Genomic DNA, 20,714 nt, shown 5'->3' with positions numbered 1-20,714 from the left:
CATCACAATAGACTTCAATTTTGGCTAGCATAACCGTAAGCGCGGCCATGCTCTAGTGGCGGTGGATGGAACCCTAACTTCTAATCGTGGCACAAAACTATGCCGCCTCGGGCCCACAACATTCCACAAGCCGTGCGGACTTAGGAAACCCTAAAAAAGGCGCCACACCACAGCCACTCGTGGAAATATTTGCTCCTGTGACCGTTTCTACATGGTGGCCTGCCTATGGCTCCTGGCATGACTCTGGCACCATTTGTATAAAATGTCATGCCACGACCATCTACCGCATGCAGCATGCCATATGCGCTAATTAGGGTTTCGGCATGCCAAACCCTAATTTAGGAAAAGTTGCTACGCCAACCAAGCCAGGTAATGTTCCACAGAGCATTGGGATTGATGTGGCCACTGAAACTGATGTTGCCACACCACATTGGAGTCTAACACCAATGTGCCAAAATCTAGTGACCATGACTACGCCAAGCGCTACTTGCACCATCGCGCCGCTAGCAAGCACAGACTATGCCATCCATTCCACCGTGCCACTGGCATGCACGAACTATGCCAGCCATGCCGCAGTGCCATTGGCATGCGCTAAAGGCGCCACTGTACCATTATCAGGCGCCAACAAGATGTGGCCATAATCAATGGCTACCCTTCCTCATGAGATGCAATCTCAGCCATCCAAGTTCTCCATCGAACTGACAGACTTGTAGCAAGTTTTAGGCGACCAGCCGAGATGAGCCTAAATCTAGTGGTCATGGCTATGCCAGGTGCCACTGGCATGCACGAACTATGTCAGCCATGCCGCAGTGCCACTGGCATACACTAAAAACGCCAATATGTCATTGCCAGGCATCAACATGGTGTGTCCATAATCGATGGCTACCCTTCCTCACGAGATATATTCTCGGCCGTCCAAATTCGCTACCGAACTGATAGGCATGTGGCAATTTTAGGCGACTAGCCAAGATGAGCCTAATAGCATCACATGCTATTTTCCTGCGGAAAGTATCTTGACTTTGACTTGCCACACGTAGCAAACTGCTACATGTTTTCCACGAAAACGCTCGAGACATCAAACATGTCACAAACTGGGGGATACTCATCAGGGTATTGGTCTTGCGGTTTACAGCGTGCGGCGTGCAATACACCCATTAAAATAAAGTGTCATGAAGCGGGACGGTTAATGGTGGCAAGAAGTAATGGGTGTAAATGGATCCACTTCCTTCATCATGGAAGCACGGTTTCTGACGGTTACACACTCTTCCATCACTCAATCGTTCCCACTTCCTACGAGACCAGGGTACGTTTTATTATGACTTGTATAAATAGGTTTCACCTATTTCCACCAAAAAACAAGTTTTGGTCAGAGAACAACACAGTATCCAGAAATCACCAAAGAACTGATAGCTTTCATTCCGCAAACCAGTTCCACTTTCTGATACAAGTCATAAAGCAGCCACACCTTCAGAATTAACCATTCTGGTCTAAACACTTTCTTCGCTTCCCTCCCTAAGGCCAACCCTTCCCCTTCACTTTGTGACCAAACCAAGCCAGGAACGGCCATTTCTTGGTTTAGGCCAGGATTGTACAGATGGATCTCTCGAATCAAAAGTACTCCAGTGTAGTGCATTGTTTAGGGTTTAGATTTGTTTCTCATCTACACACCCGAATTTACCAAAACCGGCAGAAACAGTTTTCACCCACAAACACTAAGGAACCGTATTGATGCCGATCTACTCAACTATTCTATCCAATCTACCACAAGGATAAAACTATTATAGTGAGATCCTCTTTTACCAAAACAAGTATTGTGCACACCAAAGATTTATATAACCAAGTCAAAAATCTTTTATCTCTTCTTTGTCTTCAAATCTTCTTAGATCTTCAATAAACACCTGCACACAACTACTTGAATCTCTTGTGATCAATCACACACAGAACGGAGTCTGTTAACAATGGATTATTCACAAGATCGTCTTTAGCACTAACAACAGTCTAAAGATCCCTGTCGAAACTTCGAACTAGTTTGAGTGAATCTTATATCAGAAGAGAAGATTCTCAAGCATAAACAAACTAGGTGCAATCAAAGTTCAACCACCGTTAGTCAATCAAATCAATCGAAAACAAAAGATAAACCGCAATTATCTAGTTTCCCACCAACGGTACTCGTAGAGATTCTCAATCCCAAAGAAGTTTTTAAATTGAGAGGCCGTAAGAGATTTCGCCTAATTAAGTTACTCTCCTCTCTGAATAGGCGGATTCACCAGTAACAGTACAACAAAGAAAGTTTACTGTCACGAAGGATTAGTTTGCTAGAAATGCAAATTTCAAGTATTTATAGACAAGGAAGTTTGGACACCAAGGAATTTCCAAAACCGAAAATATTCTCAAGATATTCAATAATAATTTCCATATTCAGTTTTTGTAATTCGTGAGAATGCTTTGTCCAAAATATTGACCGAAAATCTCCTTGGAAAATCTTTAACTAGCAAATGCACATTACTAATTCTTATTTTCTATATATTATTAAAAACCTTAATTAAAAGATTCTTAACTTATTTAATTTCGATCCTGGGATTTACTTCCTTCTTAGCTGTTAAGGAATATCTTTGAACAATAAAAGATACGCATAAATGCACGTGTTCAAAGTGTGTCGACATCCTTAATTTGTAAGACCTCTTTCATACTTACACACTTGAAACCGATTTACCACGCTTCCAAACAAGTTTAGAATTGGTTCATATGACTTTCAAGAGCTATGCGATTGATTAAGAACTCTCAATCACAAATCATGGGTTTAACGGTTCTACCAAAACAAGTTTCGGTTCTACCTCCATGTGAGTATTGTGCATAGTCACACTAGCTTTCCAAAATTCGGTTGACTAGGTACTAGGATCGGTTCCCCACATATATATGGTATCTAACTCATATTTCCCTGGATGCGCAATTTGCTTCACAAAAATTAACTTTTCGACTTCTTTTGCTGGTGCTGGTGTTACTTTTCGGGATGCAAATGCAGCGGTGTTGGGGGCTTTGAGTGTTGGTCTTGGCATGCAGACCAACTATTTTGCAGAAGTGTGCGCAGTTATTTATGGGGCTATGTTGGCTAAAAGGTGGAATATGCGGAAACTCTGCGTGCAATCTGATTCGATGAGTTGCATTCAAGCATTCCAGAATGATGCTTTTCCATGGCAACTAAGGCAGAAGTGGAGATTAGCTAGGAATTTTTATTCCAACATTCGTTATATTCATAAGTATAAAGAAGTTAATTTTTCAGCTAATGCTTTGGCAAAGCAAGCTTGTTTGCTAGCTGAAGACATTTTTGAGTTTTCTGAGGGGAGGCCAATCTCTATGCTTTCTGTGGAATGGCCGGGTGAGGTTTATTTCCGTTTTAATTAGGCTTGTTTAGAAGGTGGCCTCTTGGTTAGCTTCTATTTGGCCTAGGACCTGTATAGTTTTTGCTTTTTTTAATCTATTTATTGACCGAGTAAAAAAAAATCTAACTCATATTTGTTGCACATGTCCATAGGATCGGTTCCCCTTTGCCTAAAAACGTGTTGCACATGTCCATAGGATCGGTTCCCCTTTATGCTATAAACCTTGTTGCACCCCATACAAGGATCGATTCCCCTTTGTGATGTATTGCACCTCTTACTAGGATCGGTTCCCCTTTACCCAGTGTTAGGTCTTACAAACTACACAAACTCGATCATACCATTAGGTGATTACTTAAGATCGGTTTCACTAATAAAAAGTCATACCAATACAAAAGTCAGGCCTCATGTGAATAGTTTTACCAAGAATACAAACAAGTCATGAGCGGTTATACTAATCACACATATTGGTCGTTCATAAGATATGCAATGAAGAACAATCCTAATAACTCCTGGCGATTTCCTTTTCGATTCACAAACAAAGTTCATGAACTTACTTCCTTAAAACACATGTAAAAACATTGTTTCCTAGGATGAAATCCTCACCTCATACCCATAGATAATCACAATAGCATTCAAACGATTATGTCGATGTCTTATCTACAAAGTTTAATGGTTAAGCAATAAACCTCGTATTATATTCCTTAATACTATATCTATCTAGAGTGTTCATGCTTCGCAGTTTTGTTTTCAATATGCACGACTTGAAAGATACGTTAGGGAATGAAACAGTTCAAGTCAAATATCACCAACCTCAAGTGGAAGGATGATGTTGTGGTAGTAGCTCCTTACTTCTTCACTTCTTCAAGTCTTCGCAATACTTGTAATGTCTCAAATCCTAATACTTTCAAGCTAACCTATACGAAGTTGACCCTAGTACATTTAATCAAGCGACTCTTAAATGAGTTTTGGTTCACTAAAATATGACAACCAAACTTGACATACCAATGCTTGGTGGGTTCAACCGAGCTATGCTCTAACAATCTCCCCCTTTGTCAATTTTAGTGACAAAACTCTTACAATCATATGGATAAACAAATTACAAGAATTCATTACACATACGCTTGATTCCCGAATTCAACAGCACATAACCTGCATACATTTAATCCTTAAAAATGCAACAGTTGTTGACATTATAATAACAAAGCTCATACTCTCCCTAAAGGAGATAGGTATATTTTCAATCCTCACATCTTTGTTATAACAAATCATATGATATGTTACTCCCCCTTAGTCTATGATTTTCCTCATTCGTTAGATAAACGTTCAAGCACCAACGTCCTTCTTCCCTAGTGATACCAATCAATATAAATTGACACCAGCATCACTTGTTTATTCCATATATTTCTCCCCCTTTTTTTCAAAAAATGACAAAGAAATTAAAAAATAAAGGACAACACGAAAAGGATCTTACAAATCTCAAAATAGACTTGCAACCTGTTGAGTCAAGCACGAGGGTTCCACACATCATTTTTGATAACCAATATCAAAACCGAAACTACAAAGTAATTATGTTTTGATATGTTATCATGGAAATAATTGCCCGAAGCAATTTTCCCAAATAGTTTAGCAAACCAAAAATCAACCAAGAATATTAGTTCCTTTGCTAAACTGATTGTACAAATACAATCGCTTCATTCGATAAGACCAAAATAAAGATAACTTTATTTTTCTCATCAGGTTCTAGTTATCCATATAACTTAGACCGTTAAATTTTAAACAAGCCAAATACTAGGTTAGTTAACTAGCATTTCTTGTTAAGGCATTCGATTAGACTTGAATAACCGAAACCTCCACTTTGATAAGTCTAAATAAGATCAGAATTAACTTAGTTTCTCTTATCCGGAATCGAATTGGACTAAACAACTCATCCCATAAACATATTATTTTGTCAAGCCATAAATAATTCATACAAACCAAAACAAATCAACTTGCATAATTATTCACCTCGACCGGAAGCAATTGAAACAACATAAACATTAAAGCACCGCAATTGCACCGTAAATTTTGTAAGCCTAAACAATTGATACCACACAACAAAGTAAGATAACAATAGTTTTTCTTAACCGGAACCAAATGAATCACACACACATCCGTACACACATAATGAAATAAAACATCAATTGTACCGAAATTTCGTTAAGCAAAAGCAAAAAGATATAAGCAATAACATTAGGCTTTTCTTAAACATGAAAACAATTAACTAACAAGATTGTTACCTCAATTTCGCATCCAACTTCTCCAATATGATCGCATCTTCTTCTTCCAAGGAGAATTGATATCGAAATACCATTATGTTGTCATCCTTATGCAAAACAAAATAAAAACAACAACCAACCAGAGAAAGGTTGAAAATCAGTTTTTAACTATTGCAAGCAAAAGTTGAAAAACCATGAAACGCATATGCTTTTATGCTGAACCAAACCGATTCAACATTTTGTGACTTTTTCACATATTGTTTCTATCAGAACCCCTCATGATCCTTTGATAAAGCCTACCAACATGGGCTAGAACTTAATCCTGCTAAATCAAAAAGTCACCCAAACCATAAGGGTTCACAACATATTATGAGATCGAATATCAAGGTAATAAAACCTAAATCAAACATCTCATAAACATACATAGCAATAAATAAAGCATTCAAGCACAGCTATGAAAATAAAAAACTATCATAAGAAAAATTATAAATCAAATAACTTTATTCATAATAGATTTAATACAATCAATGAAAGAAATCAAAAATTCCAGCCTATTTTTCTATCTCAGTTCTTGAAGACAATTCAATCTTCAATGACTAGTTCACAAGGAGTCTTTTGACGATTTTCTTCAGTCTCAGCTTCACGGTTCCAAAACTCATATTCGAAGCTTAGAATCCCTTTATGGGTTTTTGGATCTTTTCTTGCAGTAAATGCTATCTGTTTTTGAAAACAGTCAAGTTGCTTACCAATTTTTTCAAGATGAATACCTAGAGACTTCTTGAAAGAGTTTGGTGAAATTCTTTTAACCACTTTCTTGAAGGCTTGTTCTCCCATCATTTGCCTTATAGTTTTATCGGTTACAGTACTAATGCTTTTCATATCAACAAGGTCATCTCCTGCAACAGATTCACAGACTTTAGTAATAATACAAGGAAAACCGAGATGTCTCTTGATACCAAAGGAAGAGATAGAATCTGATATCTTAATTATTTGGTTGACAATGATTCCACATAGATCTATTTGAGAATCTTCTTTTAACAGAAAATAGACGATTTCAGCAAACGTCTTGTCCCAAACTGACTTGTCTCTTGTACTTGCAAAAATGGTTGCTAAGCCAAGTTTGCCGAAAATCCTCAGATGGAAGGGTATATCTCTTGTTGGTAATAAATCATTCTCCCAGCTAGCCTTCTTTCCAATGAGACATGTTGAAATGGTATCGTGTTCAATTTCAACTCCAGTAATCAAGTGATTACGCTCCTCATTGTATTTAATAGCATTAGAAATTGTCTTACGGTCAACATAATAGATTCCTCGACCAACAAGAGTCACAAAGCTGAGTTTTTTGTGATCAACATTGTGAATATTAGCATAGAATACTCTTACCATATCAGGTGAATATTCTTCAAGATCGAAAAGATTTCCTCAGTTCCGATCTTGAACAAATTTCACATAATCCTTATTTTGGACATCAAGATCAAACTTCTTTTAAGTCATAAAATCCATTCCCTTGAGTGTTTCGTACTTTCTAAAGCAATAGTTGTCAACGAAACGTGCAAATTCATGCTTGTTATCAATACTGTTAGGAAATCTGATTTTATCAATATCTTCAATCCTGACCAGATTATTAGCGGATTTGGTTATTGATTTCCTTTTTATCATACTTGTGAAAATATGAAAAACCCTAGTTACGGTTTTGATCAATCTTCACCAATATGTTCGAACATATAGCAAGAGGTTATCTTAAGACTTGAAATCAAAGACCAGAAATAACTAGTTTTAGGAAATACTAACAAAATCGGAAACCGAGGCTTGTGGGGAAACAATTCTGATTTTGTATCCAGGTCTTTCTTTTGGAAAACCGTTTTTCATGGACTGGATCTTTGTTTCGGATTGATTCCAAATTTTTGTCCAAAAGTCTGTTTACTCTTTTATTATCAGAAATTGATAATATTACTTGAAGTTTATTCAAGAATTTTCTATTAGAGCATACAAAACTAGTTTTGAACAAAATATGATACTTGTTAAAAATATCATCAGAATCATAATTCCTATAATGTTTCAAAATATCACTTGCTTCATTAAAATAGTTGTGAGGTGTATGAAGCAAACCATTGTTAATAGAATTATTAACTGAAAACCCATTCCTTGAAGGATCACATATTTTCCAAAAACGCATCCTAGAAGGCGAATCATTCACAGTTCTTGATCTGAAAATGTACATGTATATACTTTGATAAAGCATCCAAAATATATTTAAGATCCCTAATTTTGTCAGAACACAATAGCCAATGTTCATAAAAATCTTAAGAAGAATCTTATGCATTTTCAAGATATAGAATGTTACATAGGCCATTGTACCATTTTTATATAACATAATGAAGTACAATTCTATAATAGTTAAAGGATCGTGTAAGTCACTCAAGACATACATATGCATAATTCCCAACAGATTTAGGAATAAAAGTATTACATACTTCATACGTGTTTTCCACCACGATCTCTTAAAGTATTCAAATCATGTCATTACGTTAACTGAACCACATAAAAGATTCATCCTTATAGGATGGATCGCACCAACTACAGATTGTTAGATCTTTTCGTGTTTGCGTGCTCTGATACCAATTGAAAAGGTGAGGTACCCAAATATACCTCAAGCTAAAACTTTTCCTTCTTATAAGTCCTTTCTCCGAAAGTGAATGTCTATGGACTGAGTCGAGACAATACAACTAATCGGTTCACACTTCGTGTGATCGTCTATAGATACGAGATCAAGACAATACAACAACGAAGTATGTTTACTTGATACAAAGGTTCGGACTTAACCAAACACAATAGGATTTCTTATCAAGTAAATAGGAATTAATGTATGTGTAATTTACTTTAATTATAATAAAACAATTATAATGCGGAAAATAAAAGTAAATGACACAGCAATATTTTGTTAACGAGCAAAACCGCAAATGCAAAAAAAACTCGAGACCTTGTCCAAAATTGAATACTCTCAGGATTAAGCCGCTATACAAAATAAACCAACTTCGAATAGTTGAGACCAAGCAACTAAACCTATAGTTCAACTAGTTACGTCTGTATTCCCACGCCTCCAACTTATAAATAAGTCACGTACTTAGAACAATTCCTTTGGTTCGTATTCCAAACAGTAAAGAAACAACAAATCTGCTTGGTATCAACTCTCTTTAACCAAGTGATATGATTCAGACAAAGGCTCTTTTGTTTATCTTAACATAAACTCCTTCGTCAGGTTCTTATATCTATGTTATGTTCAATTAACCAAAGTAATCATTAGATTTTGTAATCAACACCTTTAATCCCAAGGAACCGTATTGATGCCGATCTACTCAACTATTATATCCAATCTACCACGAGGATAAACCGATTATAGTGAGATCCTCTTTTTACCAAAACAAGTATTGTGCACACCAAAGATTTATATAACCAAGTCAGAAATATTTTATCTCTTCTTTTTATTCAAATCTTCTTAGATCTTCAATAAACACCTGCACACAACTACTTGATTCTCTTGTGATCAATCACACACAGAACGGAGTCTCTTAACGATGGATTATCACAAGATCGTCTTTATCACTAACAACAGTCTAAAGATACCTGTCGAAACTTCGAACTAGTTTTAGTGAATCTTATATCAGAAGAGAAGATTCTCAAGCATAAACAAACTAGGTGCAATCAAAGTTCAACCACTGTTAGTCAATCAAATCAATCGAAAACAAAAGATAAACCACAATTATCTAGTTTCCCACCAACGGTACTCGTAGAGCTTCTCAATCCCAAAGAAGTCTTTAAATTGAGCGGCCGTAAGAGATTTCGCCTAATTAAGTTACTCTCCTCTCTGAATAGGCGGCTTTACCAGTAACAGTACAACAGAGGAAGTTTACTGTCACGAAGGATTAGTTTGCTAGAAATGCAAACTTCAAGTATTTATAGACAAGGAAGTTTGGACACCAAGGAGTTTCCAAAACTGAAAATATTCTCAAGATATTCAATAACAATTTCCATATTCGGTTTTCGTAATTCGTGAGAATGCTCTGTCCAAAATATTGACCGAAAATCTCCTTGGAAAATCTTTAACTAGCAAATGCACATTACTAATTCTTATTTTCCATATATAATTGAAAACCTTAATTAAAAGATTCTAAACTTATTTAATTTCGATCATGGGATTTACTTCCTTCTTAGCTGTTAAGGAATAACTTTGAACAATAAAAGATACACATAAATGCATGTGTTCAAAGTGTGTCGACATCCTTACTTTGTAAGTCCTCTTTCATACTTACACACTTGAAACTGATTTACCATGCTTCCAAACAAGTTTAGAATTGGTTCATCTGACTTTCAAGAGCTATGCGATTCATTAAGAACTCTCAATCACAAATCATGGGTTTAGCGGTTCTACCAAAACAAGTTTCGGTTCTACCTCCATGTGAGTATTGTGCATAGTCACACTAGCTTTCCAAAATTTGGTTGACTAGGTACTAGGATCGGTTTCCCACATATATATGGTATCTAACTCATATGTGTTGCACATGTCCATAGGATCGGTTTCCCTTTGCCTAAAAACGTGTTGCACATGTCCATAGGATCGGTTCCCCTTTCTCCTATAAACCTTGCTGCACCCCTTACAAGGATCGATTCCCTTTTGTGATGTGTTGCACCTCTTACTAGGATCGGTTCCCCTTTACCCAGTGTTAGGTCTTACAAACTACACAAACCATCAGTTGATTACTTAAGATCGGTTTCACTAATAAAAGTCATACCAATACAAAAGTCATGCCTCATGTGAATAATTTTACCAAGAACACAAACAAGTCATGATCGGTTATACTAATCACACATATTGGTCGTTCATAAGTTATGCAATGAAGAACAATCCCAATAACGCCTGGCGATTTCCTTTTCGATTCACAAACAATGTTCATGAACTTACTTCCTTTAAACACATGTAAAAATATTGTTTCCTAAGAAAAAATCCTCACCTCATACCCATGCATAATCACAATATCATTCAAGCGATTATGTTGATGTCTTATCTACAAAGTTTAATGGTTAATCAATAAACCTCGTATTGTGTTCCTTAATACTATGTCTATCTAGAGTGTTCATGCTTCGCAGTTTTGTTTTCAATATGCATGACTTGAAAGATACGTTAGGGAATGAAACAGTTCAAGTCAAATATCACCAACCTCAAGTGGAAGGATGATGTTGTGGTAGTAGCTCCTTACTTCTTCACTTCTTCAAGTCTTCGCAATACTTGTAATGTCTCAAATCCTAATACTTTCAAGCTAACCTATACGAAGTTGACCCTAGTACATTTAATCAAGCGACTCTTAAATGAGTTTTGGTTCACTAAAATATGACAACCAAACTTGACATACCAATGCTTGGTGGGTTCAACCGAGCTATGCTCTAATAAAGCTCAACTCGATTCGCATAGTAACTGGCATAGCAGTTACAAACTCTTTCCGCGCAAAAGTTGGCCTACTCTCCAACTTTATTTCCCTTTGAAGGAAAAATACTTGTTTGACGAGTCCACTCCGCACAGTCCCTAGTGTTTTCTCGGAACTTCCTCTGATACCAATTATGACGGATCGGAAAATTACATATTTGGCGCGTTGCCCCACGGGACGTAACTTCCCCGATGCGCCATGATTAATCTATAATTCGGGCCTTAAATCTAGGAAAATATATGTTCATTTTCCCTCGCAAGCATGCTCGAGGAGCATCATGCGGCTATTTTAGCTTCAACACTGTTCCAACTTACCCTTGTTCTGCTAAGGGTTCAAAGCCATTGAGGGTATGGCTGATGCATCCTGCATGCGTCACTGGATTCCGAGTGCTGACCATGCATAAGGCATGCTTGGACTTGCACATAGGCCATTGACAGCCTAATTCCATCTCCCTTGGGATTATGCAATCCCCGCTAACTTGCATATCGATCTAGCTTACTTTATAGGCCATGCCCAATGCGCCATTGGTACATGCCTAAGTCAGACGACTTGATAGGAAGTATGAGCATCCAAGGGATGGAATGCAACTAGACTCATCAAGTATGGTCACAATCATCTCTTGCGTCGAGCTACCGAGCCAGATGATATGATAGGCCAGAATGTCGCAATCATCTGACTATTAGATGATGTGAGCGACAACGTGCTGGACCGGAAATGTTGTAACTCATTGTGGATGCCTACGTACCCTTCCCTACTCTAAAGGGATCAAGCACAGACCGTAGTTCATCCAGAAGGTACAAGCAACTTAAGACAACTAGTTTGCAGGGTTGTGGCCAAGCAATAATAATGGCCTAGTCCGTATAGGTCGTTCCGTCAAAATACATCCAAGTGATGCATGTTTGGTCTGCAATATGGCATAACGATGCCTAAGCATCAAATGCCCTCTTCGCGAGGCTAGACAACTATAAATGAGCCTTAGGCATCATTTATACTCTTCCGGCTAAGCTATGAAGCTTACTAGGTAAATGGCCCGCATATGTACCTTCAACCAACTACCCCTCCCTATATGTGCTTAAAAGACATTTTTACAACTTTGATTGGGGGACCAAGAATCATTCATCGACTCCACAGGCCGTGATGGCTGCACCTCACCACCCTGGCCAACTACAATGTACGACCGTGATGGTTGTACATTCAATTCTGGCTCACATGCCAGTTTAATGCCCGGCCATGACTGCTGAACATTTCCTGAGCCAGGTCCCGTGAAGGGCCATGATGGTTGTACTTCTGTCTTTTGACCATAGGCCACTCCTATGTCCATTCGTAATGGTTGTACATCTCTAAGGATATCTTACTTGGTGCATGGTTCGTATTTGCACCTTCAACCAAGTACCCCTCCTTATATATATCTTAATTGAATTTCTAAAAGTATGGAAAGGGGAGCATATTTATATGCTTGCTTCACTACTCATGGTCGTTACCATGAATTTCTGAATGACCGGCCAAGATGGCTGCTCATTGTCGTTGCCAACTCCGATGTCCATCCATGTTGGTTGTCCACTGCCAACCCGATGTCCAGTCATGTTGGATGTCTGTTACCAACCCAATGTCCAGCCATGTTGACTGTCCATTTCTAAGGCCAGCCTGCTCTGGCCTGTTGCACCATTGTGGTGCAATATTGTCCGTATGCCAATGACCTGCGTATTGCGCCATTTTGGTGCTACTTTGTTCTAGACCATCCTCCCAACTGGCTTAATGCATCATTTGATGCAATATTGGCTCTAGGCCAATGTTCCTCTTAACACGCAACGAAGCTTGAGATGAAGCTTCATCTCAGGCCATAGCGCATCTTTTAGCATGCGCCATGCCAAAAACACGGGGTGTTACATGCTCTGTCTAATATTACCAAAATCTCACTAGAAAATCTCCAATTAGTAAATGCACATTGCCAATTTTTATTCTCCAGAGATATGCAATTTATGGAAATGAAAAGCATATAAAATTAACAACCTTAATTAAAAGATTCTTAATTTATTTCGATCCGGGATCTCCTTTAGTTATTAAGGAATATCTTTGAACAATAAAAGATAAGAGTTACTGAACATGTTCAAAGTATGTCGACATATTTTTATTTTTAATCCTTTTTCATATTTACAATCTTGGAACCGATTATACCACACTTCCAAACAAGTTTAGAATTGATTCATATGTATTCCAAGAACAACTATGTGATTGATCAAATACCAATACACTAATCATGGGTTTACGGTTCTACCAAATAGAAGGATCGGTTCCACCTTAATGTGGTTACTGGGACCGGTTACATCAGTTACCAGGATCAGTTACATCAATTACCAGGACCGGTTACCATAGTCTCATGCTATTACTTGTGATCAGTTACACTAGTCACTAGGATCGGTTACACCAATTACCAGGACCGGTTGCGCCAATTACAAGGATCGATTACACATCTCTTTTGTGATTGGTCATACCAATTACCAGGATCGGTTACACCAATTACAAATATCGATCATACCATCTTAGGTGATTACTTAAGATCGATTACACTAATAAAAGTCATACCAATACATAAGTCGGGTATTGTGACTAGTTTTACCAAGATACATAACAAGTTATGATCGGTTCTACTAACTCACACATATTGGTAATCCAAAGATATGTAATGAATAACAATACCAATAGGCCTAGCGATTTCCCTTTCGATTCATAAAACAAGTTCATGAATGTACTTCCTTTAAACAAATGTAAACATTGTTTTCTATGATGAAATCTTCACTTTTACCCATACACATAATCACAATAGCATTCATACTATTATGTCGATGTCTTATATACGAAGTTCAAAAGATAAGCGTTATACTTTGTATTCTAATTCCTTAACACTATGTCTACTAGAGTATAATCATTCACAGCTTCACAATTATGTTTTCAATATAGCACGACTTGAAAGATACGTTAGGAATGAAATAGTTCAAGTCACAATATTACTAACCTCAAGAGGAAGGATGATGTCGCCGATGTAGCTTGTTACTTCTTCACATTCTTCAAGTCTTCGAGTAATACTTGTATATCTTATAATCCTAATCTTTCTATCCTAACCTATACAAAGTTGTCTCTAGTATATAATCAAGCGACTCTTTAATTGAGTTTTGATTCACTAAAATATGACAACCAAACTTGACATACCAACGCTTGGTGGGTTCAACCGAGCTATGCTCTAACATATAGTAATACGACTTTTGTCTCAATATAGGAGATAGAGCAGAAATAGAGTTTCCAAGTGATAGATGAGTTTTAGTCTCCACATACCTTTTTGTTGATGAAGTTCCACAAGCTCTTCATAGTAGTTCTTCGTCTTCAAATGATGAACACCGTGAAGTCTAATGTTCAACTATACAATCTATCCTAGTCCGAGACATTAATATAAGTAGACTAGAAATCAAGACTTATAGTTTTGATCACTAACATTGACAAATAAGCTTGAGATAGCAACGCTTGCGAGTTCGACCGAGCAGTGCTCTAACACTTATAAATATATCTCGGATTAGGATAGAATGTGTAGTTGAGCTTTAGACTTCACGACGTTCATCGATTGAAGACGAAGATCTACTGAGGAGAGCTTGGAGGAACTTCATCAACAAAAGGTATGCGGAGACTAAAACTTTTCTATCACTCATAAGTCTACTCTATTCTATCTTCTAATGAGACTAAGTCGTATAGCTATATAAACTTTTACATTATGTACATTTGATATTTCGAGCTGAGTTTATCTCGCGTATCTATTTCTCGAAATATGTGGTGGAAGATTTTTGCTTTAACTATGTTCATCATTATTCTTGACGAGTTTAGTTGGAGACAATTTATTTTTCGGAAACTAAATATTAAGTCAAAAGATGATCATGTGGAAATTGCCTTGAAACATCTTACATGATTTGTGTGAGACAATCATTTGATGTCGACTTGGAAAGTTTCGTATTGATCATTCGATCACTTGAAAATTACTTGAAGCTAATGGTATGTGTGGGAAAACCATTGTCATCTTCTAAGGATGTTTCAGTGATTGAAATGGGAGTTTAGAACAATTGACCATGTCTGGATACAACATGTATGCATACCTAGTATGCGAACTGTATTGTTATGATTCAGGTCCGGGAACCTTGTTTTCCTACCTAGTATGTGAACAGTTTTACCTGTAAAGGTCTAGGAACCTTGTTTACGTACCTAGTATGCGAACGGTTTCACCTAAATTAGGTCCGGGACGGATGTACGGCGTACCTGGTTTGCGAACGGATGGACAGGCCAAGGTCCGGAGCTGTTTTTCGCATACCTGGTTTGCGAACATAGTGGTTAAGTTCTATAATCGGCTAAGTATGATTCTCATACTCATGAACTAAAACATTTATGAATTAACAAATGCAATCTTTGCAAATCGTGGCTTAATGTTCATGAATTGATTATTGTATATAAGTACTTTGTACGATTACGAATCACTCTAATTTTGATTCAATTTGTTCATGCATATTTCTATGAGATAGTGAACAATTGAAAAACTCTATGTGAAACACATTTAGATTCATTTGATTATCTTTCATGATTGATTGATGCTCGTATTTGATCTAGAAGTGTTAGATGAATATGATTAAGACAAAAGTGTTCATATGGCTAAGTTCGGTTAACTGTTATTGAGCCAACTCAATTTACACGTTTAGGTACGGTTACTCATATCTAAATGAAGGTATATTTCATTTGTGTGTAAGAAGCTAATACCATCTAACGATGAAGATTAATTGCTTTATTATTAAGCAAACTTAGCTTGAATCTTAAATCAGGATTTCATCTAACGATGAGTATTGAATGCTTTGTTACTAAGATATCTTAGCTTTGATTATAAGCAACCCTGATTTGAAAAACTGTATAAGGGAGAACTCTAGCAACTGGAAAACCTAATCCGTTACTTTCGTGTGTCCTAGGTGTAAACTAGAGTCGATTCTCCTTTAACATAGGTTTTTCCAAAACCATATTAGGTTAACGACTTGAAGACTTCATTCGGGATTCGTGAAGCCAGATCCAACTATTTTCTCTGTGGTTGCGTATTCTAATCTTACTTGTTCTATCGTATTGAGTACTATCTTCTCTAATATTTGCTCGAAATTTATCTCCGATAGGTAAGAAATTAATCACAACAGTTCTTCGTCTCAGAATCTTGTGATTCCGCAATAACTTTTTTTGTTAATCAGTTGGGTTATTGTGAGGTGATTGATATTTCTGGGTTTCTCTTCAGGTGTATAAGACCGGATTATCAATTAGTTCATGTTCACCTTGATTTATCATAAGACGGAACAAAACTTCATAAGTACTTCTGTGGGAGACATATTTATCTATCAGAATAGACTTACCTGTGTGAAACATATTTGTTATAATTCTTCGACTTAGGGTCGTAGCAGCTCTTAGTTGTGGGTGAGATTATCTAAGGGAATCAAGTGCGCCGAATCCTATGTGGTTCTAGAGGCGTAAGGAACGCGACTGTACCATAATCGGTGTCAGACTTGGTTAGGGCTCAACTACATTCAAGTCCGAAGTTATCTTGTAGTAGGCTAGCGTTTCTAGCGGCTTAATACAGTATGGTGTTCAAATATGGACTAGGTCCCAGGATTTTTCTGCATTTGCGGTTTCCTCATTAACAAAATTTATGGTGTCTGTGTTATTTCTTTTCCGCATTATATTTGTTTATATAATTGTGAAAAGACAATGGTACCAAATATACCTCAATTTAAAACTTTTCCACCTATAAGTCCTTTCTCCGAAAGTGATTGTCTATGGACTAAGTAGATACAATACAACTAATCGGTTCACACTTCGTGTGATCGTCTATGGATACGAGATCGAGACAATACGACAACAAGATAACTTGTGAGATTGACTATGGATACAAGATCGAGACAATGCAACAACGAAGTATGTTTACTTGATAAATTTTTCGGAATTAACAAAAACAATAGGATTACTATCAAGTAAATAGGAATTAATGTTTGTATATTTTACTTCTATTATAATAAAACAATTATAATTGCGGAAATAGAAAAGTAAAAGACACGGCAAGATTTTGTTAACGAGGAAACCGCAAATGCAGAAAAATCCCGGGACCTTGTCTAGAATTGAATACTCTCAGGATTAAGCCGATGTACAAAATCAAACAAACTTCGTATAGTTGAGACCAAGCAACTAAACCTATAGTTCACCTAGTTCATTCTGTATTCCCACGCCTCCAACTTTTAATAAGTCACGTACTTGGAACAATTCCTTTGGTTCGTATTCCAAACAATAAAGGAACAAAAAATATGTTTGGTAACAACTCTTTTCAACCAAGTGATGTGATTTCGACAAAAGGCTCTTCCGTTTATCTCAATAAACTCCTTTGTCAGGTCCTTAGATCTATCTAATAACAACTACCAAAGTAATTGTCAAGATTTTGCAATCAATACTTTAAATCACAAAGAATTGTATTGATGTCGATCTACTCAACCTAATCAATCTAATCTATCACAAGGATAAACCGATTATAGTTGGATCCTCTTTAACCGAAACAAGTATTGTGCACACCAAAGATTATGAACCCAAATCAGAAATCTTCAAAGTCTTCTTTGTCTTCAAATCTTCTTAGATCTTCAATAAACACCTGCATACAATCAACTTGAATCTCTTGTGATCAATCACGCACAGAATGGAGTCTGTTAACAATGGATTATCACAAGACGTCTTTAGATCTACAAACAGTCTAAAGATCCCCGTTGAAACTTCGATCTAGTTTGAGTGAATCTTATATTAGAAGAGACGATTCTAAGCATAAATAAACTAGGTGCAATCAAAGTTCAACAACCGTTAGTCAATCAAATCAATCGAAAACAAAAGATAAACCGCAATTATCTAGTTTACCACCAACGCTACTAATAGAGCTTCTCAATCCCAAAGAAGTCTTTAAACCGAGCGGACGTAAGATATTTCGCCTAATTAGGTTACTTTCATCTCCGAATAGGCGGCTCCACCAATAACAACACAACTAGGTAGTTTTGCTGGCTCTTAGGATTAGTTTGATCGAAATGAAAACTTTGATGTTTATAGACCAAGGAAGTTTGGACACCAAGGAATTTCCAAAACCGAAAATATTCTCAAGATATGCAATATATTTCCAAATTCGGTTTCCATATTTCCTGGAAATGCTTTGTCCAAACATTGACCGAAAATATCTTAGAAAATCTCCAACTAGTAAATGCACATTACTAATTTTCATTTTCCAAAAAACAAAATTAAAAACCTTAATTAAAAGATTCTCAATTCTTTGAACAATAAAATTTAAGCGTTACTGCACATGTTCAAAGTATGTCGACATCTTTACTTTGTAAGTCATCTTTCATACTTACAATCTTGAAACCGATTTGCCACACTTCCAAACAAGTTTAGAATTGGTTCATATGACTTTCAAGCACTATATGATTGATCAAGAACACTCAATTACCAAACATAGGTTTCACGGTTCTACCAAAACAAGTTTATGTTCTACCTCCATATGAATACTGGATTTAGTCACACTAGCTTTCCAAAAATTCGGTTGATTAGGTACTAGGATCGGTTCCCACATATATATGGTATCTAACTTGTATTTGTTGCACATGTCCATAGGATCGGTTCCCAATGTCTAAAAACGTGTTGCATATGTTCATAGGATCGGTTCCCAATATCTAAAAACTTGCTGCACCTCATACAAGGATCGATTCCCTTTTGTGATCGGTTGCACCTCTTACTAGGATCAGTTCCCCCTTTGCCTAGAGTTGGTCATACCAATTACAACAAATCGATCATACCATCTTAGGTGATTACTTAAGATAGGTTTCACTAATAAAATTCGTACCAATACAAAAGTCATGCCTTTGTGAATAGTTTTACCAAGAACATAAACAAGTCATGGGCGGTTATAATAATCATACATATTGGTAGTTCAAAAGATATGGAATGAATAACAATACCAATAAGCCTAGCGATTTCCCTTTCGATTCACAAAACGAGTTTATGAATTTACTTCCTTTAAACAAATGTAAAACATTGTTTCCTAGGATGAATTGAGCACATCTATGGAAATTCTGAATGCCAACATCAGTTGTTGGAGTGAGCTAGTGATAGCTCTGAATTTATGGAACATGATCCATCATGATATTTTTGAATATCTTCCCTTTTGGGATTCTTCCAAGAATAAACTTCTTTCATTGTGTCACAGCTGGAGTGATCTGATTTAATAGAATGATCAGTTCGATGAACATAATCATAAGCGTGGATTGAAGTTTTTTGGGTTGTGAAATAACCAGAGCTCTTGTATCGACCCGGAAATTCCTTGGAATATGACAACATCATTTGATGAGATTGTTTCCTGGATTCTATTTCAGATAGTTGATCAACAACAAAGCAGCATGATCTGAAATCATTTGTTTTTGTATACATGAGTTGATCTTTTTCTCTGTTTAAGAGATAATCATCGTCAGATGATCTTGACCGGATACTAGTCAAAGGATTACCCCTTAAAACACATTTATTTTGATTCTTGTAGGTGGTTAGACTATTAGACTCACGATGTTGTATGTTAGTTAAGAGATTCTGGAGAATAGAATTGTTAAAGCACTGCTCGGTCGAACTCGCATGCGTTGCTATCTCAAGCATGTTTTTCAATGTTAATGATCAAAACTATAAGTCTTGATTTCTAGCATATTTATAGATGTCTCGGACTAGGACATAAATAGTGTACTTGAGCTTAGATTTCACAGAGTTCATCATTTGAAGACGAAGAACTACTAAGGGGAGCTTGTGGAACTTCTTCGACAAAAGGTATGTGGAGACTTGAACTCATCTATCACTTGGAAAGTCTATTTATACTATCTCCTATATTGAGACATAAGTCGTGTTAAGATATAGTTTTCTCTATACACATTTGAGATTTCGAGCTGAGTATATCTCGCTTACATATTTCTCGAAATATGTGTTGGTAAGCTTTCTCTTCGACCAAGTTCATCTTATATCATGAGAAAATTTCCGAGTAACATCTTACATGGTTTGTGTGATAAAATCATTTGATGTAGGCTTGGAATGTTTCGATAATGATTATTTCAATATCTTGAAAATTGCTTTGATGCTAATAGTGTGTGAAAACGGCTATTGTCATTATAGAAGAATGTTTCAATAATTGAAATAAAGAGTTGAGAATGTAACCATGTTCATATATAAGCATATATAGTGTGTTCGCACATTAAAGTATAAATCCATAAACCGGGAGCCAAGTGTATGCATATGTGTGTATACAAAATTGGTGAAGAAGACAGGTTAAGTATGCGTACCCCTAAGCATACGGGCGGAAGTTTTTGAACCAAAAATTTCTGCTGAGTTTGGTTTTGACAAAATCTTAACTAGTCACCTTAAGTATGCAAACCCGTACGCATACTGGCGGAGGTTTTCGAACCGAAAATTTCTGCCGAGTTTCGAAACTAAACAAACACAAATCCGGTTGCTTAAGAACACATACCCGTACGCATACTTAA

At 36.7% G+C, this 20,714-nt stretch overlaps 1 protein-coding gene across 1 annotated transcript; it reads left to right on the top strand.

The window, feature by feature from the left end:
* The first annotated feature begins 2,916 nt into the window (after positions 1 to 2,916).
* Positions 2,917 to 3,402, top strand: LOC113331923. The gene has a single exon (XM_026578561.1). It carries the CDS (start codon positions 2,917 to 2,919, stop codon positions 3,400 to 3,402), a length of 486 nt encoding a protein of 161 aa, XP_026434346.1.
* The last annotated feature ends 17,312 nt before the right edge of the window (positions 3,403 to 20,714 follow it).

The sequence above is a fragment of the Papaver somniferum genome, unplaced genomic scaffold (assembly GCF_003573695.1).
Source record: "Papaver somniferum cultivar HN1 unplaced genomic scaffold, ASM357369v1 unplaced-scaffold_128, whole genome shotgun sequence".
In the NCBI taxonomy this organism is placed as follows: Eukaryota; Viridiplantae; Streptophyta; class Magnoliopsida; order Ranunculales; family Papaveraceae; genus Papaver; species Papaver somniferum.
This window is presented reverse-complemented; position numbering and strand designations above follow the sequence as displayed.